This window comes from Notolepis coatsorum (genome assembly GCF_963971535.1).
Source record: "Notolepis coatsorum genome assembly, chromosome: 5".
Taxonomy (NCBI): domain Eukaryota; kingdom Metazoa; phylum Chordata; class Actinopteri; order Aulopiformes; family Paralepididae; genus Notolepis; species Notolepis coatsorum.
In genome coordinates, this window is record NC_140169.1 from 84525619 (window position 1) to 84550709 (window position 25091).

General features: G+C 39.4%; 1 protein-coding gene across 1 annotated transcript; it reads left to right on the forward strand.

The window, feature by feature from the left end:
* Positions 1–5230: 5230 nt before the first annotated feature.
* LOC311228251 (interferon-inducible GTPase 5-like) lies at positions 5231–6382 on the forward strand (the record flags this gene model as incomplete). Its single annotated transcript, XM_084314158.1, has 1 exon — positions 5231–6382. The coding sequence occupies one exon, from the start codon at positions 5231–5233 to the stop codon at positions 6380–6382; it is 1152 nt and encodes a 383-aa protein (XP_084170284.1).
* Between the last annotated feature and the right edge of the window lie 18709 nt (positions 6383–25091).

Genomic DNA, 25091 nt, shown 5'->3' on the forward strand with positions numbered 1-25091 from the left:
GTTCTTTCGACGGTTAAGCTTAGGCACTCTTTCGAAGTTGGTTAAGGTTAGAGTTTGTCTTAGAGCATGGCGATAGAACGCCAGGTAGTTTGCAGGCTGTTTGACGAGGAAATGGGCAAAGACACAGCTCGTCACGCGATTGGGCAAACATGTCAGTGGCCAATCAGAGAGCGTCAGTCAGTGCCAATCATTCAGTGTCACAGTATGACATCGATCTCCAAAATAAGAAAAAATAAATAAATAAAATGTGGGGTGACGAGGGGCCTCCAAAAATGTTTAAAATAAAAGTTAAAAAAAAATAAACAAATATTTGGGGCCTCTAGTGACGAGGGGCCTCCAAAAGAAAAGAAAATAAAAGTAAAAAAAATAATAATAATAATTTGGGGCCTCTAGTGACGAGGGGCCTCCAAAAGGCCTCTAGTGACGAGTGGCCTCAAAAAATTTAAAATTAAAGTTAAAAAAAAATAAAAAGAATTTGGGGCCTCTAGTGACGAGGGCCCCCCAAAAAAAAAATAAAAATGTAATTTTTTTTTGAGGCCCCTCATCACTCGAGGCCCACGGGCCGCGGCCCGGTCGGCCCGGTCGTTAATCCGGCCCTGTAACTATGACAGACTGGTGATCAAACCACGAAAGCCTCAAGGGCTGATTCCAACCGCACAACACGAGTGAAAGTCAGTGGGAACCTACTATGGGGACCCCTTTTAATGATCTTTTCTCTATACCAATCTAGCATGTCATCTTCCTCACACAACCAATTTGACGCTCATCTCCAAACCTTCCCTACATCAGTCTCTGGTTCATTACATGTAAACTCCAACCCATATGATCAAGCAAATTTACTTTTGAATGACCCGCCCACTACGTAGCTTCAGTCAGAAAGTGAATCTCGGGACTCATCAACATCAAACCTTTTAGTCAATAATGACCCTGACACACATTGTTTTGCTCAAATGAAACAAGTCTCTGGAATATCTGATTACTTCAGTGAGAACAAATTCAATTCCACTGTCAGGTAGTCTAGATGTTAACTCTGGCTGATGCTGAAACCCTAATTCATGCTTTTGTCTCATCAAGGGATGTGACAAAAGCATGAATTAGGGTTTCAGCATCAGCCAGAGTTAACATGGGGCGAATTTCTGTGATATTACGAAGATGGAATGTGCATTAAATGAGAGGGAGGAATAAAAAATTACTCTGAGGTCTTTTATGGTGGAGCTCTGACCATGAGCTCTGATACATGACAAGTATCAAAGTTGAGGGAGATGTCCTCAAACAGGCCTCTGTGGTTTGGGGGGCCAACAATTAACATCTCAGTTTTATCTGCATTAAGGAGTAGAATGTTTGGCGACATCCACTTTTTGACGTAAAAAAGATTCAAACACTACTAGAAATGTATTATGCATAAATTAGTCACAAAACGTTTCTTCCTTCTGGGAAATGCACAGTGTATGCCACCAAAGTTGGTCTTGTTCTTTGTTGAAGGCTGACAGTGAAGAATTTGTAAGCGATGTGATCAGTTATCACATGTTTTTATAGTTTAGAATATAAAAGTATGCTCACATTAGGCATGGTGGTATCCAAGTTGTGAGGCAATTTTGACTTGGGCTTTTTAATAATTATCCTAAAAATCAAATCACCAAATTCATAAAATGTATGAAAACCCCCACTAATTTAAAGGTGCACTATATCCCCAGTTTGGAGAGTGAAAATGTGTTATTTTATTAGCTCACAAAATACTATTTTACTATTTATTCATCCTTTATTTATCCAGGAATGTCCCATTGAGATACAATATCTCTTCTTCCAGGGAGTCCTGACAAGTTTCAACATAAATACAAGGGCATTAAACAAAAAGTGGTGGGACTCGATTAAACATTTTAATCAAATTAATTCTAGACTTTATAATTAATGAATCAAAATTAATCACATTGTAATCGCATATCAATTATCTGATGCGAAAAGCAAAATGTTTCAATTAAAATGAATTTTGGTATACGAGTGAATCAATGAATATACATTATATATACGTTTAAGCAGCCAAATCTACTACACAGACCAACAGATCAATGCAATTTTTAACAAAGTGCAGCAATTTTAGGAATTATATATACAGCGCAAAGGACCTTTTGTAAACTCAAGCACTTTCGAGGTAAAAGTAAAACACAGTACTTTCAAGTACATTCCAGAACAGTTGACCATTGAAAAAAAAATTCTTACACAATAAAGAAAAATCATCATGCTAAACTATAAAAACATAGTTCCAAAATTGTTATCGATATTGTGAAGTTTGTGTTCATACATTGTGTAAGTCTTGTAGTAGGCAAGCAAGTTCTGCAACAAAAAGGGATTTGAATATTATGAGAGGGGGTGGAGTTGGGTGGCTTTAAATGTACAGTCCAATACACTTTTCATATCACTGTAGGAAAGATGAGCGTATACCTATATTCTCTGAGCCAAGGTGTTCATTTTGACTGCTGTTGAAGTTGTGAATGAAAAACATCAGACTGGTATAATAATGGGGTAAGGCAACTTCTCTTTATAACCTATTCCACTACTGTTTGGAGCCAATTTATTGTTTTTATTGAACCTCACGCATCTTTAAAAGTGTGTCCATGTTTAGGAATGCGCTTAGGAAAGGAAGAGGATCCTACAGTCTAGACTCAGAGGTAAGCCAAGAGTCTACAGTGTACAGGTAAGTCCTCTGGGAATTGTTGTTAAATATACACATTTAGTGCAATATTCTATATTACTGTATTATGATGATGATGAAGACTTTATTCCAGACTCAAGGTCCATATTACACTACAAATCAGTAATGGCACCTATTATCCTGTTTTCTTTTTACTCTAATAGTCGACACATACATTAAGTGTCCTCAGCAGAGCATGGAAGGTGGGGACATTTTTTGTCACAAACATATAGCTTGCACTAATCCATCTTGGGAGCTGCTTTAGGCAGAGTATAATAGGCTCTGAACAGACTTATTTTCACATTATCTGTAGACATAACATTTTTGTGCCAGCATATTGGCCTGTGCATACAGTTTGCAGCACTGGCGCTGCACATCAACATCATCACACATGTCATCAGTGATATTGTGACCCAAATATCGCATATACTCTTCACCACATCTAGAGCGCAGTCAGACAACAAAAAGGAGGGACTTGTAAGTCGCTTTGGATAAAAGAGTCAGCTAAATGACTAAATGTAAATGTAAATGAGGGAAACTTTTGCTTCTGGTCCTCCTTAGTTTTCTCAATCATAACTACACTTGTTAGGGTTGAATAAATTTGATATCATATTGAAAAACATCAGATTGGTATATAATGGGGTAAGGCAACTTCTCTTTATAACCATTCCACTACTGTTTGGAGCCAATTTATTGTTTTTATTGAACCTCACGCATCTTTAATTAAAAGTGTGTCCATGTTTATAATGCGCTTAGGGAAGGAAGAGGAGAACACAGCCAAGAGTCTACAGTGTACAGGTAAGTCCTCTGGGAATTGTTGTTAAATATATACATTTAGTGCAATATTCTATATTACTGTATTATGATGATGATGAAGACTTTATTCCAGACTCAAGGTCCATATTACACTACAAATCAGTAATGGCACCTATTATCCAGTTTTCTTTTTACTCTAATAGTAGACACATACATTTAAGTGTCCTCAGCAGAGCATGGAAGGTGGGGACATTTTTAGTCACAAACATATAGCTTGCACTAGTCCATCTTGGGAGCTTAAGGAGGAACCTTACGTTTAAAGCAGAGTATAATAGGCTCTGAACAGGCTTATTTTTACATTGTCTGTACACATATAAAATGTCTGTGCCAGCATATTGGCCTGTGCATACAGTTTGCAGTTTACATCAACATCATCATCACACATGTCATCAGTGATATTGTGACCCAAATATAGCATACTCTTCACCACATCTAGAGCGCAGTCAGACAACAAGAAGGAGGGAAACTTTTGCTTCTGGTCCTCCTTAGTTTTCACTATCATAACACCACTCTTGTTAGGGTTGAATTTGATATCATGTTGTATACCATACACAGAGCAGACTTTTTTCTTTTCTTTTTTTGATCTTTTTCCCCCTCCTTTTTCCTCCGATTTTCTCCCATCCCAATGTTAGTCGTTATGCCAATTCCCAATCCCCTTCCTGGTCGCTGCGCACTTACCCCCCACAGTCGGTCTGGGAGAGTGGAGGCTATCACGTGCTTCCTCCGACACACGTCTAGCCAATCAACCGCTTCTTTTCACCTGGCAGCGCGGACTCTCACTGAGAGGGTGTAACGACGTGTGGAAGGATCACACTACCCCCCTTAGATCCTATCCGCGCTGAGCAGGCGCCCCGACCGAACTGTAGGAGTCGCTGTTTACAACGACCCGGACCCACCCCGCCAGCTTTCCCACCCTCTAATACAGCCAATTGTATTAGTGTGAACGGCCAGCCAAGCTGATGAGCAATCGAACAGGCGAATCCAGCGTCTCCGGTGTTGGTGACAAACGCAATCTCCGCTACGCCACCTGACCGCCCCACAGAGCAGACTTTAAGCAATTGCTGTAAACCAGCACTATAGGGGGACAGTATGACTAAATCATCAGCATAAATCAGGTGATTGATAAGACTCTCCCCCACCATGCATCCAGTCTTACATTCCCTTAGTTTAGTGGAGAGGTCATCCATATATACATTGAACAGGAAGGGAGACAAAATCCCGCCCTGTCTTACTCTGTTACCCACATTAAAATGAGCTGACATAGAGTTACCCCATTTAACTTGTATAAGCTGATGGGCATACCAGAACGCTAAAATCCTAACTATAAACTTAGGAACCCCTCTTTGGGACAGTTTATGGAACAGTTTGCTATGATTTATTCTATCGAATGCCTTAGAGGCATCCATAAAGCATAATCACATTGTAGAGTTCTGTCTTCTATACTTGGCTACTATTTCTTTTAAAGCATATATGCACATGTCTGTTCCATGTTTTAGTTTAAAGCCAAACTGATTATCACTGGTGAGAATGTACATTTCTGATCCACAGACACTATTGATATTGGATGGCAAGGGAGCTTTGAAATTGTTCATAACACTCACTTCTTTCCAAAAGTCATAATAGCTGTGATTATAGTATTATCCATGTTATTGAATCAGAAAATCTGAAATAATTAATAGGTATTTTAGGCTCATCACTTTCCTTTATGTTATCAGAGTTCATAACATGGCTGAACCCCTGTACGAAGTCGCCCATGAGATGAGAGAGTATCTGAAAACAAAGCCAGAAACATCATCAGCCAAAGCAAAGCAGCGCCTGGACCAGCTGGATAATGTGGTGTTGAACGTTGCTATTACTGGAGAGAGTGGCGCAGGGAAGTCCACCTTCGTCAATGCTATTCGTGGCCTAAGAGATGGAGACATCGGAGCAGCGAAAGCCGGAGTTACCGAGACCACCACGAGACCCATGAGATACAGCCACCCCACCATGCCCAATGTTTTCATCTGGGACCTGCCAGGAATTGGGACCACGAACTTCAAAGCCAAGAAGTATCTGAATGATGTCCGCTTTGACACGTTTGATTTCTTCATAATCATCAACGCGGTTAGATTTAAAGAGAATGATCTTTTGTTGGCACGCAAAATCACGAGGATGAAGAAAATGTTTTACTTCGTTCGAACAAAGATAGACAATGACATCCGGACGGAGTCTTTAAAGAAGGGCTACAATGAAGAGGACATGCTTTCCAAGATCAGATGGAATTGCCAGAAATGCCTGAAAGACATTGGGAACCCAAAGGTCTTCCTCATATCAACCTATGAACTTGGGAAGTACGATTTTCAGAAGTTGATCGACGCACTGGAAAAAAACTTGCCGGAGCACAAACGCTTTGCTCTCATTCAGTCGATGCCTATATGTTCTGGGGACATGGTGGACAAGAAAAGGAGCACACTTTTCAAAAAGGCCTGCGCTGCAGCTGCTGGCGCAGCGACCACAGCTGCAATTGCCGTTCCGGGTCTTTCGGTCGGAGTCGGTTTTGGTGTATCATTGGCTTTCCTACAGAAGGCCCATGTGTCTTTCGGGTTGGATGAGCTATCTCTCCACAAACTTGCCGAACGCGTCAACAAGGACACATACGATTTCACGTCTCGTTTTGTTGGTGGGGTCACCGAGAAGGTGGTGAGGGACATGTACAACACAGGGTCTATGCAGGCAGCGAAGACGATTGAGGGCATATCGAGTGGTATATTTGGCTGTGGGAGTCTCACAGCAATGGCACTGTCTTTTGGCACTACTTTGCACATTATCAACACTGGACTAAAAGAGATGGCAGAGGATGCTAAAGCTATGCTTAACGTGGCAGAATTATGCCCTTGATAACCTGCATGCTCCGAGTTATGTGAAATGACAGCTATAGCCATTATAGAACTCAACCATAATCTGTATTCTCTTTCTATTTTCTGTGCATCTATTTTCCATTAGTACTGCAGTGCTTAAGCCTATTATTACTCAAATGTTATTATGTCAAAGTGCATATTGTAACACAAGAATAGGGTCCTCAAACAGTGCATATTTTCCTTGCAGAAAAGAGAACATCTGGAATTTCCCAAACACGCTCATCTTCTACCCCCAGGCCATCAGAACACTGAACTCTCCACTCACAAGTACACATGAACACCAGTGGCGTCGTTAGCCCTGGGCTTCTTTTTTTTTAACTTTTTTTTTTTTTTTTTAAGATGTCAGCATCCCCATTGTCTGTGCTGAATGTTTGTTAGTGTTTGGTATTTTTGTTGGTTTTTAGTACTTTTAAACATCCATTTTTAGTAAGTAGTTTTCATTTGATCCTATAATTTTTTCATTCACCGATTTGTAGACTTTTTTTTTAGTGTCCTGAAAGGCGCCTTATAAATCAAATGCATTATTATTATTATTATTATTATTATTATTATTATTATTATTATTATTATTATTATTATTATTATTATTATTATTATTATTATTATTATTATTATTATTATTATTATTATTATTATTATTATTATTATTATTATTATTATCATCCAGGAGGGAAAAGATACTTTGGATAGTAGGGACTGCATCTCTGCCTGTCCTGACCAGGAAACACTTTGCAACTGTGATCTCCTCTGGCAATAGTTGGATATTGTAATGTGTGGCGAGGGGTTGCAGCAATTCCACTGAGAGAAACTGGTCTGAGGCTGGATAACATGCCTGTATGCCTCTCATAAGTTGTTATCCGACTCATGAGAACCTGCTCTCAAGCTCTTGCAGCATTCTGTCGACGACTGGATAGAACAGTCTCTGTCTCAGCTGATCTCCTGAGCTGAGGTCTGAGCTTGTGCCACAAGATGACTCAACTACATACTCGTCCATCCTTTTCTGCTTCCTCCTTTGGCTGGTAGTATGTTCCTCAATCCAAAGGCCATTACATATGGCCTTTGTCCTGTCATACATGTCCACTGCCATCTCTGAGGTGTGATAACCTTTGAGTGTGTCCTGCACTGTGCTTTTAAATAGTACAGATATTGAAGATGTGCACTTTAACACACCTGGAGCCATCCATACCCATGTCCAGTGTCCTATAATAAGCTTTAGTCGAACCCTGGTTCATTTCCTCGGATAGTCCGGTTGGTTTGGGGTGGTGTGAAAGCTCATTCACCCTTGCAAGTGAACCCTGCTGCAGTTCATTTGAGATGTGAATGCAAAGCGGACCAAAGGCAGGAAAATACCCAAAAATCGAATCTTTTTTTTATGAGAAGACTGAAACATATGTATATAATGAAACACACAATACAGTTTTTTTTCGATTGCCTAAGCATGATTTTGAAAACGGGGCCCGGTGTTTCAAAACACACAATTAGCACAACCACACACACAATTATCAGAACACCTCAGATCCTTTGCTAAATTAAACACTTGTCAAAACCATACACTAATTTATAAAAACTACATTTTGTTACCATATAACACACGTTTCATATGACTTAATTCTGTTTGAACCAGTTACACACACTGCTGTGCTTAACCTAAAACACATTTAGCAATTCTACTTCTCAGTGATTAGAGTACTGTAAGTGAAGTATGCAGAGAATGTGCAAATATACAATAAATTCACCAAACACTACACGAGACCAATGCTGTAGACTGATGAAAATATAATTTATTTATCTACATATACCCAAATCAATGATGCAGACTGATGAAAACAATTACATTTTCTCTCAATATACCCAAATCAATGATGCAGACTGATGAAAATATAAATGTTCTCTCCATATAACCAAATCAGTCAACATTTCAACATGGAGAATCACAACAATACATTTTTGATTTGATTTTTGATTTGATATTTTTATTTTCGTGTCTTACATACAGATGTATGCCCAGCCCATATGGGCTTACAAGACACATAACAATAAGTATATAATAATATACTTTACCAATTACTTAACAAATGACATAGACCAAGATGGCCATAAAAAAAAGAAAAATACAAGAAAATACAATAAAACGTAATATAACACAAGCTGTACTCAATGTAAATAAGCAGAAAAAACAAGGTGAATTCAAATACAATTATATAGGATACAGTGTGTTTTGTCTCAGGTGCCATGCCTTCTCCAAAAATCCTGCAAAACCGAAGATGTCCTCCACAAAAAAACAACTCAACATACAGCTCTCAGACTGCCAAAACAAATCTGGGTTTGCAATTTGAATTTTTTCAAATAAAGCCCTCCTCAAAGTGGTGTACAAAGGGCAATAAAAAACAAAATGATATTCATCCTCCACCACTCCCAGATCACACAGAACACACAACCGCTCCTCCTCAGGTTTACCCTGGAATCTACCCACTTCCACAGCCAATGGCAGGGTGCCAGACCTCAACTGGGCACACAGAGACCTCCGTCTTCTCTTTAAGTTTAACATTACATAAGGTTCAGTAAAATACTCATTTTTAATTGCAATATATTTTCTAAGTTTAGGTTTTTTCAAAATCTCCACCTTCCACTTATCCTGATGGATTGTTGATAATTTTGTTTTAATTATGTGAACCTTACACTGCAAATTGTTCATAAAAATCATACTCAAGTCAGTAGAAGAAAAAATCATAGACATCTCTCTTGACCAGGGATGACCGTGTGCTCTGTCCCAATTAAAAATCTTTTTAGTCACCCTGCCATTTGGCAGCTGGACCAGGCGGTTCCATAACCTCACCATTTCACCTTTTTGCTTGACCAAGCAAGAATCCCACCCCATGTCCCCTTCTATGCTACTATGTGCATAACACTGTAAGCTCAGCAAATATCAGACAAACATCAAATACTGTATCCAGTACAGGTTAAAATTACAGTAAAACAATTTTTGTTTTAATTTAAACAGAAAATACTAGATATTATCTCTTTGCCTAGCTGGATCTGGCAAGATAATTTTTTGTTGTGATTCTCCATGTTGACTGATTTGGGAAAATGGGAGAAAATGTATATTTTCATCAGTCTGCATCATTGGTTGTCTTGTGTAGTGTTTGGTGAATGTATTGTATATTTTCACGTTCTCTGTGTACAGTACTTCACTCTCCTTCCATTTTGGTTGAAGACAGGTGAACTCACCTGCTGCATTTTTATAGTGCTTAAACTCGATTGGTGTATCTACAATTAAGCAATGGTGTGTTTGTGCATCTGATGGCTGTGTTTAACCAATTGGCTCATATGTGTGGTAATTTGACATTCTGTGTCTAATGTAATGCAAGTGTGTTTAGTGTTTTGCAAATCACTGTGTGTATTGTTTTGCAAAAAGTGTGAGGCTGACATTGTAGGGGTGCAAATTTGGGCCTAGATTTTGCTCCTTGAGTGTAAGGTTTTGATAATTGTGTAATACTTTTGATTTGAGTGTTTATGCAATTGAAGAAAACTGTAAAGACTAGAGATGAACTGTTTATTTCTTTTGTACATAGGCTGTGCATATGTTTGTTTGTTTGTTTATTTGCTTATGTGTATGATTCTTAACTGTGTTTTTATTTTGTTATTGGTGTATATGTGTGTATGTATGTACAGTATATGTATATATATTATATATATATGTATATATATGTGTATATATGTATATTTGTACTCCTGTTGGGGCTTCTTGGACCAGATCAATGTTTTATCTGGCTAAATAAAGGTTAAATAAATAAATAAGAAACTGATGATTTGGTCCTGTTAACTTTGAATTTTCTATGGGGACTGCCCAGATCCCTCTCATGGACCTGGACCTCACTTTGAGAACCTCTAATGATTCTAGTTATTCAGTATTCATCTCTAATTACTCAAAAATTGCGTATTTCTGTGTTTAAGAAAAAATAAATAAAAAAAAAGGGGGGGGGGGGTGACCCCCCCTCCACCCCCCCGGGCTGAAGCCCCCAATGTTTTCTAACCCTAAAAACGCCCCTGATGAACACACACAGACTCACACACACAACACTCATGCGGCAACCGCTAAAACAATCACTTTGAATAATGGAAAAGTCACTTTAAAGGAAGGAGGTACTGTATAGTATAGTTTAGATACATTAAGAGTTAAAATTGTAAATTGTATATTGTATAGTAGTGTACATAGGAACCAGTTTCTCAGGAACTTAGCATGTCTTTTTTTATCATGCATATCTTGTGTCTTACCTATTTAAATTTTCTATGCCTATTTTTATCATTGTATTTTACACAATGCGGGCATGACCACCCGCATTTCACTGTATGCCCTGACAAATAAACCTCTTGATTCTTGATTCTGAACAATTAATCTTGGGGTTGGAACAACATCCCAGTGGTAAACGGTTGGATGTATTATTTGCAATGCATGCACTAAATATTGGGACTTTGGGAGTATGCCTACATCTTTTCAACCAGACAGCTTTTCAGAGAAGTGTCCCTGATCTTGATTTACCATTTAATTTAAATTACCATAAACTGATCAGAGGCAGAGCTGATCTGAGATCAGTGTTCAGACTACTGAGCTCTCCAACTCATAATAATAATGCATAGGGTCTCAAATAAATAAAATCCCTTAGTATAGGTTTTGAGTATGATCTTGTTGATCAACAAATCAGTTAAAAACACAGGAAATAGTGATATTATAATTTCATTTTACATTCCCATTGTTTGTAAACATTAAAATAAGCTATTTGGATTATCAATAATATACATATATGTTTGTGTTTATTGCCCAAAGGTCAAGAAAATATTCCTAAAGCATTTATGTAAAGATATGTGTTATTATCCTATATATTAATTTGTTAAATAAATTACATATGGCTATGTACTCCATTTGTCATTGAAATCAATTAAATAAACATTTGAAGATGTCTTGTTGTTGATGAGAAACTGAGAGAATGAGCAGGTTCTTCCAGCAGAAATTGACAGTAACTCTGTTTCATGTATCTGTTCGCTGGATGAGGTACTTTCTCATTGGTTAAAGTTGCACATGCACATCACATGCACATCACAGAATAAATGTTGTGATTCAGGGTTCAGTTATGTCTGTGCAACCGGTAGTTAGTCTATTTGCTTACTGGCAGCAACAACAAAGAGAAAACAAATCACTTTCACGGGACGGAGCAAGATGCATGGCCTGCGACACCATGAACAAGTTGAATGTAAGTTTTATGAAAAATGAATGCAGTTTTCACAGCTGAAGATTTTACTTAACATCAGGCTCAATGCAAAATAGTTTTTAAAAAACATTTCTGAGGATCAAGTTGAATATTGCAGCCTCTGGTTTCCGCAGTGGCATCCTTTCACTAAAAGGCAAGGTATGGCGAGGAGGGGGGGGGGGTTAAGGGGGTGTTTTCCCCCCCTTGGAGGATTTTTTTGTCAAATCAGTTGTGCAATAGTCACTTTTGGTGAGTTGTTTCTATACAATTCAGTTATATGACATTTAGGTATGACACAGGACTACACAAGCATTTTTAGTATAGAAATGTATCAACAGACTAAAGCAGGGAACCACAATATTTTGCATACGAATTATGCAGAATGTAATATCATAACTGTCTATTACTTTTCTTGCAATTGAGCCAATTTTCCTTAGGTACGGTTTTGAGGTGTGTGTTCAACAGAATGTAGTATCAAAAACACATTCACAAAAAGTATGGGTTACTGAATGCTGAACTGCACTATTATAATCACTAAGCCAGACCGTACCTGTGTCCCTGTATCACTTGTCTCTGCTGCCCTTTGATAAAAAAACGTCCCTATGTCCATTTTCCTTTTTTTTGGGCATATTTCAGTTAGTCACAGCAAAAGTCACCTAGTAAAAGTGAGATAATTGACAATATCAAAACATGCTAGGGCTGTACCGAATAGTTCGAAGCTTCGTTCATAATGTTGACATTCAAATTCTAAATCAACATAAAAAATTGTAAAAAAAAAAAAAAAAAAAGAAAAAAAAAAAAGATTTACATTTTTATTTGCCAAGGTATGGCGAGTGCCATACCTTGCCATACCAAATGGACGCCCCTGGGTTTCCGTGAACTATGATACTTCTATTCACATTTAGAAACGTGCAGAAAACCTTTATTAGGTTAGACTATAAACATATTAGGTTATAATCATAATAATAATAATAATAATAATAATAATAATAATAATAATAATAATAATAATAATAATAATAATAATAATAATAATAATAATAATAATAATCTTTATTTATATAGCACCTTTCATACATAGAATGCAGCTCAAAGTGCCAGAGCAAAAAAATTAAAACACACAATTTGACAATAAAGCTATTTATAGGCTATATATTGTTGGAAGAATAGGCACTGGGTTGAGCAGTGAATTAAAACTCTGGTGATACTGGAGTAGTGATCTCTGTCCGGTTAGAACAGTGGAATTGTGGCCAGTGGCCGGCTGAGTGGTGGTGTCCATGGCAACAAATTAAATGAAAGGAGTTAGAGAGGTATGAGGATACAGCTGTGCATGATGCTTACCTAGTACAAACAATATGACACGAGAAAATATGTCTCATTCTGCAGGGGAAATCCAGCATGCCACCCAACAGGTTTTGTTCAGTGATGACAGCTGAGCCAACAAATATTTTAGATAATTCTTTTTTTTTTTAACAAATTTTTTTTATTTTCAATTTTTGACATGACATAAAACTAGACACACAAACATTAAGAGTAAAAATCCACAATAAATCACAGGACTATGACAGTCCAGTATTTGAATCAATATAAATGTAGATTACAAGATATAATAATTACAATACAATACAATACATACATATGCTCTTGCTCGCTCTCCCCCCCTCAGGACCCCCCTTGGACAGTCCAACCATTATTTCGTTTAAAACCAAGGATTACAAATTCATATGCTATGCTTTATTTTCTCCACCACAACTAACCAAATTGCTATGTTGGCTTCATTAACACCTAGGATTCGTGCGGTAGATATCTCTAAATAAATCACATCAAGATAGGTAAGAATCTATACCTTCAGGCACATTTTCTCCGGTTGAATCTAACGTGATGCTATTCGCTTTTTGGCAGCCGTAAGACCGGACAAGATTAGCCTCTTTACATGTACAGAGTGTGATAAATGAGAGACATTATTCAGCAACAATACCGAAGGAAGTACAGGTATGGTCAGAAATAAAAATTCTGATAATTGCGTGGTTACTTCTTCCCAGAATATCTTAACAGGGGGGAATTCCCAATACTATGCATAAATCTACCGATATCACCCTTTAGACATAAGGAGCATCGAGAGTCTTGTTTAAGTCCCATTCGGTTCAGTCGTATCGGAGTCAGGTAAGTCCTATGAATCAAATTAAGATTAATCTGTTGATGATCCGGGTTGCGTGACGATAGCCGAACGTTTGCCCATACTTCAGCCCAATCAAAATCTACTTCCAAGTCTGGTATATCCTTCCTCCAAACTGAGTCTAGGGGAAGGACTTCATACGAAGATGTAAGTAAGTGACGATAAAAATCAGAGACGAAGCCTCTCGATGTCTCCCTTTCATAAAAGAATTTGTGATATCTGTGGTGCTCAAGTGGTATTTTTAATGGGACTCCATGAGCCTTCAAAGTTGCTAATAACTGTAGATAGAAATAATACGTGGATAGAATAGAATAGAATAGAATAGAAATACTTTTATTATTTTGACACTGCAAATCGCTCAACATTTAAACATTTAGACAGGACAGGTCACAAATTAGAATAATAACACAAATCAAATCAAGTAGAGTAAAATAGAATAAAATTAAATGAAATAAAATATACAGAAATAAATACAGTAAGAATATACTGAGCATACTGAGCATGGGGGAAGCAGTGTAAACAATTTGGTCAATACAATTATAATTTAAATCTAACTAAATGAAATATGTATTCCAGTATTCACAGTGTCACAAGGTGCAGTATGCTTCAGGTAGTGTATTGTCCTCCTTGGGTTCCAATAAGTCCTAGATCAATGTCTGGCAGCCGTCGCTGCCCCCTGTTGTGGAGCCTGGAGGCCGCTAGTCGTGGCCTCCTGCCACTATTGAGCTGCCGCTCTGTGCTCAGTGATGCAGTGAGGCACAGTGATGCATTATATAGTCTGATGGCTGTTGGAATGAAGGACTTCCTGTGCCGTTCAGTGCTGCATTTGGGTAGTGTGAGCCTAGCACTGAACATGCTCCTCCCGTCAGCCAGGTCTGTGTATAGTGGGTGGGTGGGGTTTTCCCTGATGGCCTGGAGCTTAGCGAGGCTCCTCCTCTCCGCCACCCTCGCTAGAGAGTCCAGCTCCACCCCAACCACGCTGCTGGCCTTCCTGACCAGCTTATCCAGCCTGGTTGTGTCCACTGCTCTCAGTCCGCTGCCCCAGCAGGTCACAGCGTACAAGAAGGCGCCCGCCACCACCGACTCATAGAACATCCTCAACATCCTTGTACAGACATTGAAGGATCTCAGCCTTCTGAGGAAGTAGAGTCGGCTCTGGCCCTTCTTGTATAGTGCTTCTGCATGTTTTGACCCGTTCAGTTTGTTGTCGATGTGCACACCGAGGTATTTGTACACCTCAACCATGTCCACATCAACTCCCCTGATGGAAACGGGGATCACAGGTGCACTCCTCCTCCTCCCCAGCTCCACAACCAGTTCCTTGGTCTTCGCCACATTTAGCTGCAGGTGGTTTTTATCGCACCATGTGACAAAGTCCACTACCAGTTCCCGGTATTCCCTCTCGTCACCGTCCTTTATACATCCCACTATCGCAGAGTCATCAGAAAACTTCTGAAGGTGGCAGGACTCTGACCGATAGTGGAAGTCATTGGTGTAGACAGTGAAGAGGAAGGGAGAGAGGACTGTCCCCTGCGGGGCCCCGGTGTTGCTGACCAGTCTGTCTGACACACAGCTCCGTAGGCGCACGTACTGTGGTCTTCCCGTCAGATAGTCCACAACCCAGGACACAGGTGAGGAACAGGTGAGGTTACATTTGTTATGTATATCTTGATAGCTACAGAAACCCCGTTTGTTGAAAATATCCCCTAATGTATGTATGCCCTTCTTTTCCCATTTGGTATATCCGATAGGTTGTTGTGCAATAAGTAAATTGTTATTAAATATGGGAGAATGACTATGCCATTTGTATTGGTTAGTAAATTTTTTCTGTGTGTCACGCCATATCCGGATCACATGTGTAATAAGAGGGCCAAATTTCAAGTTGCATTGCTTAATTGATAAATTGGTGTATACTATATCCTGTAGTCTATGTGGTGACACTATGTTCTCCTCTAATGGTCTCCAGGATACAGCTGCTTGAGAATCAAACCAGGTGATCAGTGGTCTTAAAGAGAACGCTTTAAAATAGTTGTAGAAGTCTGGAAATGCTAAACCTCCGTCGGCTTTATTTCTCTGTGCAGTGGATCTTTTTATTCGTGGAGGTTTGTTGTTCCAAATAAATTTATATGCGGCGGATTGTAATTTTTTCCAGTAACCAACATAACGGCAGCATCAAACTGAAGAAGTTGATTATTGGTAAAACATCCATCTTAACTATTGATGCTCGGGCCTGCACTGAGTTTTTTAGTTTTGACCATCTGTCGAGTCCTGTGATCCTATCTAGGATTCCTGTATAATTAAACTTCACCGTTTGGCATATAGTGGGGAATATTTCGACTCCAAGACATCTAAAGTGTTCTACCATTGGTATATTTTCTGGGAGGATGGTTGCCTTCGCAATGACATTAAGTGGAAGGAATGCCGATTTTGGCCAGTTTATCTTAAATCCCGATAGATTGCCAAAATCATCTATCAGCTTGAGCAAATGAGGTATTGAGGTGGTAGGGTTTTGTATGAACAATATTACATTGTCCGCATATAAACTAATATGATGCTGTGTACCCCTAATTGAGATCGGTTCTATAATTTGGGATTGTCTTATATACTGTGCCAAAGGCTCCAGGGAAAGGGCAAATAGTCCGGGACTAAGTGGGCAACCCTGTCTGGACGGACGCGACACAGGGAAGTGTGGGGAGGTGAATTTACCTGTTATAATCATGGCCGAAGGATCTTTGTATAGTACTTTGATCATATTAATGAATCCATCTCCTAACCCCATCCTTCCCAATACTACCCATAAATAAGACCATTCTAACCTATCAAAGGCCTTCATCGCATCCAAGGATAATACAGCTATCGGAGGCACGGCATCCTTGCTGGAGTCTATCACATGCAGTATCCGTCTAATATTATCCGTGATCAGACGGCCTCTTATGAAGCCTGTCTGATCAGGATGAACTAAAGATGTCATATGCTTTTGAAGTCTGATGGCTAGTACCTTGGCATACAGCTTGAGATCGGTTCCGAGGAGGCTTAAGGGTCTATAACTACCGCATTCGGTGGGATCTTTATCCTTTTTAAGGAGGACAGATATGAGTGCCATATTGACGTCCCTGGGGAAGTTCCCCTCTTTGACTGAGTATAAAATCATATCAAGTAATAGGGGTCCAATTACATCCCAACATGAAAGGTACAGTTCTGGTGGGATACCATCCCATCCAGGAGCCTTACCACTTTGCAATTCAGATATAGCCTCCCTAAGTTCCTTTATTGTAATAGGTGCATCTAACTGTTTAGCGTCTTCTTCTGAAATTTTAGGTAGTTTAATTTGATCAAGAAATGTATCCAGTTTATTATGATCGAAATCCACTTCCGACTTGTATAGGTTGGAGTAAAACGCCCTGAAAGTCTCGTTGATTTTTTCGGGGTCTGTAACAAGTCCTTGTTGGTCATTAATAGCAGGGATGTCAGCAAATTGTGCATTTGCTCGTATCTTCATAGCTAGTAGGTGACTCGGTTTAGAACCATAAAAATAATAATGTTGTCTTGTACTGCGTATTTGAAATTCAGAATGTTGTTTTAAGATAGAATTAATCTCTTTTTTTAACACTTTAATTCGAGAATCCAATTGATACGAGTAGTTGCGTTGTAAGGAGGAGAACAATGACGAGTGAAGAGTTTCCAGCTCTGCCAATTTGGAATGTCGTTTCTTGCGGCAGGTTGGAGGCAAAGACTGTAGTGTTTCCCTTGATAAAACTCTTTACTGATATCCATAACATTCTGGGGTCTTGTACCAAAGCCGCATTAATCTGCAGGAATTTATCTAGTTCAATTTTGAATTGTAAAATGAATTCAGTGTTTTTCAACAGTGTTGAGTTAAAACGCCATCTTGGGGCTTGGGATGTCAATCTGCTAAATGAGCCCTTTAGGAGTAAATAGCTGTGGTCTGATAGTGTACTATGTACCATTTCCACGTCAAAGCTATCAAATAGTCTAGGGGATGCACAAACAATCTATTCTGGAAAATGTCTTGTGTCTTCCTGAAAGAAAAGAGTACTCTCGGGCCGTTGGGTTGAGTAATCGCCACAAATCATTTACGCCTGTATCCTTGACCCATGCCTGTAATGCATTAGAGGCCTGTTTCTGATCATTGGAAGTGGTGGGATTAGATTTATCAATCGAGGGGTCCCAGATGGCATTAAAATCCGCTCCAGTTATAAATGAATACTCAGGGAGATCAAGCATTTCTCTAGTGAGTGTAGCGTACAAGTTAGCGTTGTAAAGATTAGGAGCGTAAGCCGCTACCAAAGCGATTTTCCTGTTACTGTAGTCTATTTTAGCAATGGTTATTCGGCCGTTTGCATCAGACCATACGTCCAATAATTTAATATTCAGATTATGTTTTACGACTATAGCTACACCACAAGATCTAGTTCCAAAAGATGAGTAGCTTATGTTTTGATATATTTTATCCGCTAGCTTTACATTGTCATTCAATACAAGGTGCGTTTCGCTTAAAAGAGCCACATCAACCTGTTTGCTTTTCATCAATGTGAGCACGCTTTTGCGCTTATGTTGTATGTTTAGACCCCCAGTATTCCAAATCATTATATTCAAACTAGCCATAATCTAAACATGTTGCAGTATTCCTGTGTGTAATTCGACTAAAGTAGTGATTCATAATAGATATATATCCAATTGAGGTTGTTATGAGCCGAGCTTGAGCATGATAACCAACATATAGAAAACGAATACATATAATACCCTATTCCCCCTACTCCTATTTCCTTCCCTCCCTTTAAAGTACACGACCAGTCTGCCCAAACCGAGCGCTTCATCCTTAACTTTCCTATGCAAATTGCCATAGGATCTAAAACTCTTAATTCTACCATTAGTAGAATGTCAACTGTGGCTTGGCCACTCTCCCGTTAAATAAAAAGGAGATATAAAAATAAAAATATGCCTCAAATATCATAGTATATTCACTTAAACCTTGTATGATTTTGTGTAAGTTAAAACAACCCGAAGAATAATAGAGAGGTATTGAACTAAAATAGAGAACACAAAGAGTAGAGAACATTTACTTAATTCTTGAAAGATCTTTGCTAAGTTCAAACACCTAGATGAAATAAAATGGAAAAGTATGGAGCTATTGCAAGATAATAAAAAGAAGTTTTTAAATACGTATATGCAGTTCGTCTCCCAAGCCAGGGGTGGGCGATGTTCCGTTGTGGACTGTTGTTCCTCCGTAGGTGATCTAAGCAGTGTATATAGTCATAGATTGTTGTTAGAGATCCAGAACATTCCATATGTCACAGGGCGATTTTAAAGTTCCAGAATATTCCAATATGCCGGTTTTTTTAAGTTCCAGAATATTCCAGTATGTCCCAGAACGTTGTTAGTGATCCAGAATATTCCAATATGTCAACAACAGTAAGAATCCAACGGGGAAACCACAGGCCCTATACAATGACTTGCAGAACTCATAGGTCTATCTGGCCCAGATACAGCGAACCATTAAAGTAATACTATATGGTGTTTAAGCTTAACGAAGAGATCTAGAAAAAGACTGTATAGACTATCCTCTAAATTGTGCATCCATGTAGTCCTTGGCTTCATCAGGCGAGGAGAATTGGACCCTCTGTCCCTGTCTATCGGTGATCCAAAGCTTTGCAGGATACAACAGTGTGGGCTTGAACCTATTCTCAAAAAGTTGAGACATCACTGTCTTGTAGCGGGCTCGTAGAGCCACAACATCCCGGCAATAATCCTGGAAGAAGTACACTGGAACCCCTTTGTATTTCAGACCGCCTTTCACCTTGCGCGTCTCCCGAATAATCGTTTCTTTTATTCTAACCTGTCGTAGGATAGCCATAACCACCCTAGGTTTGCCGTTGTTGTTGTTTTGGTTTCGGGACCCAATTCTGTAACACTGATCCACTTCAGGTTTTATAGGAAGGATATCTGCTCCCAACATTTTATGTAATACTGCCACAAACTCTTCGGGTTGTGTGCATCTCACTGATTCATCCAGTCCCACAATACGAATATTCAGTTTGCGGGATTGATACTCGAGTTCGAATATTTTAGCCTTTAATGCCTCGCAGTTCTCCTCAATCTTATCCGTTATATTCTTGTTGTTTCCACCTATGGCCTCGTCAATCCGATCGAGTCTCTGCGTGTGTTCCTCCAAGCCGGCTTCCACTGCTGCAGTGCGTTCGATTTGTTTACCAAACGCTGCCTTTAGCTCCTCGATGTTGGCTTTGATAGCTTGTGTTAGCGTCCACTTTATCGGTTAAGGTCTTAATTAGCTTAGCAATAAAGATATTCTGAGATTCTGATGCAGATTCTATATTTGCTGAGGTTGCGGTGGTGGTGGATGAAGTGGCAGCCTCTTCTTTTGTCTCGATTTCTCCTGCTCTTCTACGCACGATACCCAAACTCTCAGTCGGATCGTTTTCGGCTGATTTAGCACCCTGTTTATCTTTCTTTGGTCCCATCTTGATTCTTTCAGTCAATATAGTTAGTTGAAAATATCAGTTGACATACGTCAAGGTTTAAACGCATTGGTGGTATAAAAATAGGCTTTTAACACTTTGATCGCCATGGTTAAATTCATAATTTACCATCCCTAGCCAGCTCTATTTGTCTATGGAGAAGTTCCCCTTCTTTGCAGGGCTATAACTTTTTACATTGTATTGCTAAATTGACATTATTATGGCCCATTCAATGTCCTATATCTATTGTTCAGGGTGTAGCAACGTTATACTTTTTCATTCACATATTCATACTAAAATACGGTCTAAAGTATAAGTATGTTTTTATCGTTTTCTGCAGCTTTCTCCAGAACTTGATTTATAGCCCTAAATGCATTATATTGATGATCAAATACAGTTTGATAGCGATCGGTGCCAGATAGAAAATTTCAACTGCACGTAGTTCTAGAAGTTACTACGTATGATCTGATGTTGACCGGATGGGCGGGGGGTCGTTTATAATTCCGTGGGCAATGTTATATCATTAATCTAGTGTGGGTGATATGATCATTAGAGCAGTTAGTATAGAGGACATTAGAAAATAACGCTGAAACTCACCGTAGCTTCCTCGCGCCGTTGGACCATGAGCGTGGAACAGAATTTTTTCTATTATGGGATGGAGAAATACCCGATCCATTTCCAGGTTGTATAATAGTATATACGTCCAAATCATGGTGTTTATAGAGTTATTGGCAACGGATCGCTATGTATTGTGTCGAGCTCGAGTCCAGGGATCTATAGTGAGTGATCGGACCGAATTGAAATGAGCACCAGCTTCTACATCCTGTTTCTCCCCTGGGCGATCCCCCGACCGGCCACCAGATGGCGCTCTTGAACCGTTAGAGAGTTGAGTGGAGCTCAGCAGTATATCTCAGGTCCCCGGGGGAGAAATATGATTTCGATCACAGATTTTTGAAATATTGATATCAAAGACGTGTTACGGCGTCTTCGGCAGAATGAGCATGGCGGGGAACGACGAGTTTCGGTGTCTCCGGCGATTAAAGTGTTAAAAGCAAAATAAAAAAAAACGGGAGAGGAGCTATTACCACATGCGACTTACTCCATGGTCGAGCTAAACCAGAAGTCATATTTTAGATAATTCTAACCAGTTTCTAAAAGGCGGTTCAACGAGTTCCAAGGATTAGTTCCAACCACTTATGTTTGGCACTCACTGAATACAAAGTGTTGAACCACGTAAGTGATTGAGTCAGTTACAGTACCGCCAACGTTATCAAACAGTGACCTCTCGGCAAAAGAGGCCTGCTTGGTATTCCATTCCACATCATTTACATTTTTTGTTTCGGTCTGATGTGTGTTTTGGAGTTGAATGGGGATAGGGGAGGGGTTGCTATTGCTGTGCTACCTTACCTATAGCCTACCTTATTACCACTGTGTCCTTTATGATAAGGTTCGTTGGTCCTCTCTGCAGATGCATAATAATCTCTTTCTATCTATAAAGCTACCGCCTTATATATTTGCAATGATGCTAGATTGGAATTCTGGAACATATCTAACCTGCTCAAATGAGGTGCCTCATGCACAGTCAGCTTTTTGTTTTAGTGCACCAACTTCCTGTAATGATCTTCAGCATGAATAGAATATTCTCTGCTGATATGGTCAGTTTAGGATTTTAAATCTTCCCGGGAAAGTGTGTAATTGTTTTAACTGATTTTATCTATGTTTTTATTTATGTTTTGCTTATATTTTATTGTTTGTGTTTTTATTGGTGCCTATTTTATCGTTGTGTACTTGTTTTATTCCTATGATTTTTATTAACTTTGTCTTACCTTTATTATTCATCTGTCTTCATTATTTATTCTGATGAACTGTAAACTCGATGCAGTTGAAAATTGTTCTTGAGTGTAAATACATTTTTGAAAGGAAATATATAGCTATATAGACAATTTGTGAATCAATGTCAATATCCTCTTCATTCAGTTATCAGATGAATAGCCTAATGGGCAGCAATATGGAAATAAATGTATGGAAAAAAATAAGCTAAATAAATCGTATGATTCTTTATTCATATCAATATCATCTGTCCAGTTGTTGTGTGGCTGATGTGGGACAATGACCCGCCACCTCAAATAATCTCTGTCATGTTCCAACCCTGTATACCTGATTAATGAATAAACAGTAGGCTTATATTATTCTAAGGATTTATTAGGAGATCACAGCTACTGCACTGCCCTATAGTAGTACAGTACGTACATTACACAGTAGACTCTGCGCGGCTGTTGGCTGGCTTTATAAGGAGCTGACGGAGGCGTGTCTATGCAAATTAAGTCGGGAACGCGTGTTCATGTTTGTCAATGAGTGACATTTCTCATCGTGGGCATCCCAGCTGGGATCGTTTTGGCCACTTAAGACAGCCTCTCTACGCGTTGGTGAATCCGGGTGTAATTGTCGGCGAGTTTGTCTTAGGTGGTTCCAAGATGGTTGCCGTAAGTGAAATCTTATGGCAATGTTGGTGAATGAGACCCATTGTGGTCAAATTGTCAAAGCTAAATTGATTGAATCAATGTACTGTAACTACATATTCTAACTAAATGCAATATCTGTTTATTTCTATCATGACTGCTCTTCAAATCTACCCAAACTTGTAGTAACATACTGTATTTAAAACCAAAATGAGTAATGCGTCGTTCATTATCCTGGAGCAATGTGCAATTCTGGCAAGAAATAGGCTGCAGAATGTGGTCCATAACAGCTTCCATTAATTTGTGCAAAGCTAGGCTAACTTGCAGCCGGATAGCTTTCTACTGAACGCAGAGAGAGGAAATTGGCATCTATCTTCTTGTCTGACTCTGGAGAAGACAGTAAGCGTATTTGGCATAATGTTGGTTAATTGGCTGAAATTAGAAACTGGCCCCGGTAAATGTCCAAACCCCCCACCCAACCCCCTCCAATGTAGTTTCCTCCCCTTCAGATGTACATATTTTTTTATGATCTCTTTTTCTCACACAGTACTGTATATTTGTATGTCCGCACCGCCCCAACTCTGGACTCATTTAAAAAACTGCCTCAAAACCCACCTCTTCAACTTGGCCTTTAACCCCTAACTTTCTCACTTTATATGTATATGTTGTGTCTGTCCACTATGTTTGTTAATTTGTCATCTCCCCCCCCCCCCTATGTAAAGCGGCCTTGGGTCCTCTGAAAGGCACTATATAAAACGAAGTTATTATTATTATTGTATGTCACAAATGTCTTGATGAATTGAAAAGGGGGGACCCTGATGTAAACAAGACGAAAGTCTTTTTCTGGTCTGCATCCCCTTAGCAGTTTGTTTTGTATTGAGCCGTACTGTATTGTACCCATTCTGCAATCTGTTAATAAAGTTTTCAATCAATCAATTGGTGCGTGTTCCCTTAACAATCTAGTGAACTGTAAACAACCTCCGCAGCAATGTGAGCTTAACCCTATCAGCATGTCTTAAAATTCAACTCTTCCCTGATGGGCTTAAATGACTGCTCTGTGTGTCGGACAGTGATGCCACAGATTACTTGTAAAAAATAATCTGATTACTCCTTTAAAAAGTAACTAGGTTACGAAGTCGCCGTCCCCCCTGCTGCTGCCACAACATAAGATTGACAAGTTATTTTTTTAGTTTTTTTAAATAATGCTTTATTGAAAGTGCATAATGTCATAAATCATGATTGGCTGCTCAGACAGCCATCAGGCCATATAAGGTCACAGCTGTCCACTGCTCAGGCACTCTAGGACAGTGGTTCCCAAACTAAATAAAATAGGAAATGTATATAATATAATTTTAATTAAAAAATAAAATTGTAAAACCGTTGTGTAATATAAAACATGGTATTATAGTTTGTTATTCTCTCAAATTAGGCTCATCATTATCATTATAGGTAAATAGTGGCGCTTGTGCGTGAGGACAGTTTTACTGACGCACCTGCTCCTCATCTGCTCTGCACTTACCCGCGTAAAAGCAGGGAGGCCCTAGCTGCATCCACAGGGAGGCCCTAGCTGCATCCAGGCCCTAGCTGCATCCACAGGGAGGCCCTAGCTGCATCCAGGCCCTAGCTGCATCCACAGGGAGGCCCTAGCTGCCAAAATAATGCCTGCTGATCTCAAAAAAGGTGTTGGACGAAGCGGTAAGAACTGTCAATTTTATCAAGGCCCGTCCATTGAATTCACGGTGTTTGCAGCTTTATGCGATGAGATGGGCAGTGATCACCGGCAATTACTTCTCCACACCAAGGTCCGCTGGCTCCCCCCCCCCACCCCACCCACCTCCAATGTACATCGGAGTCTTCAGGGGACTTTTTTGCATCTGCGAAGCAACATCACCAGTCTCATTAGGCAAGTGATGTTATCCAGTCTCTCTCTCTCTCTCTACCAAATCCATTCTGAGACAACGGACTCAGTGCGTACTCCGCAAGTCGTGCGTAACATGAATCTCTCTCGCTCACTCTCTCCCAAGTAGCCAAATTACACTATAAAACGAACTGGATAGTTGATTTAACTTCATGCTGAAGCCATTCTAAAATCAGCTATGACCGTAAACATGCGTGTGTGGCTGTGTGCGTGCGTGTGCGAGCGCACGTCCCATCTCCGGTCTAGCTGACTGTACCCCTGGCTCTCTTATCATCAGCATTATGAGATAGTAACTAAATAGTAACGCACAGCCACTTGGAAAAGTAACTGTAATCAGATTACTGGCAAGTAACAAGTTAGATTACTATTTACTGAAAAAAGTAATCAGATTAG